Genomic DNA, 965 nt, shown 5'->3' on the forward strand with positions numbered 1-965 from the left:
ATGGAGGCTACAACCTGTAATGGATCAGTGGGTGCTCACCAGTCTTCTACCTGGTGGGCATCCCCTCTCTGCCAGAATCCCTCTTCCTCCTTGTGTTTTTTATTTTTCTCCTCTTCTATCTTCTCATGCTCATGGGTAACATCCTGATCCTGGTGTCTGTGGTGGCAGAGCCCAGCCTCCACAAACCCATGTACTTCTTCCTGATCAACCTCTCAGCCCTGGACATCCTCTTCACCACAACCACTGTCCCCAAGATGCTGTCCCTATTCTTGTTTGGGGACCACTTCCTCAGCTTTACTTCCTGCTTATTGCAGATGTACCTCTTGCAAAGCTTGACATGCTCTGAAGCCTTCATCCTGGTGGTCATGGCCTATGACCACTATGTGGCTATCTGCCGCCCACTGCACTACCCTGTCCTCATGACCCCACAGACCAATGCTGCACTGGTAGCCAGTGCCTGGCTCACTGCCCTCCTTCTGCCCATCCCAGCAGTTGTGAAGACCTCCCAGATGGCATATGACAACACTGCTCGCATCTACCACTGCTCTGTGATCATCTGGCTATAGTTCAGGCCTCCTGCTCTGACACCGTGCCCAGACCCTTATTTCTGCATTGCCATGGTGGTATCCTTCCTGCCCCTTCTCCTGGTGCTTCTCTCCTGTGCCCACATCCTGGCCTCAGTGCTTCACATCAGCTCCCAAGAGGGACGCTCAAAAGCCTTTTCCACATGCAGTTCTCACCTCCTAATGGTTGGCACCTACTACTCACCCATTGCCATAGCCTATGTGGCCTATAGAGCTGACCTGCCCCTCGACTTCCACATCATGGGCAATGTAGCGTATGTTATTCTCACACCAATCCTCAATCCCCTCGTTTACACTCTAAGAAACAAGGATGTCAAGGCAGCCATTACCAAAATCACATGTCTCAAGAGCCAGTCTGGGATAGGAGCCCTTGACCTTTAG

At 51.9% G+C, this 965-nt stretch overlaps 1 protein-coding gene across 1 annotated transcript; it reads left to right on the top strand.

The window, feature by feature from the left end:
* LOC137772203 (olfactory receptor 2AT4-like) lies at positions 1–965 on the top strand. The gene is given in 4 exon segments (XM_068556083.1): positions 1–31; positions 34–543; positions 546–603; positions 605–965. Coding segments are annotated over 4 exon segments (960 nt in total).

Source organism: Eschrichtius robustus, chromosome 11 (genome assembly GCF_028021215.1).
Source record: "Eschrichtius robustus isolate mEscRob2 chromosome 11, mEscRob2.pri, whole genome shotgun sequence".
NCBI classification, from domain to species: domain Eukaryota; kingdom Metazoa; phylum Chordata; class Mammalia; order Artiodactyla; family Eschrichtiidae; genus Eschrichtius; species Eschrichtius robustus.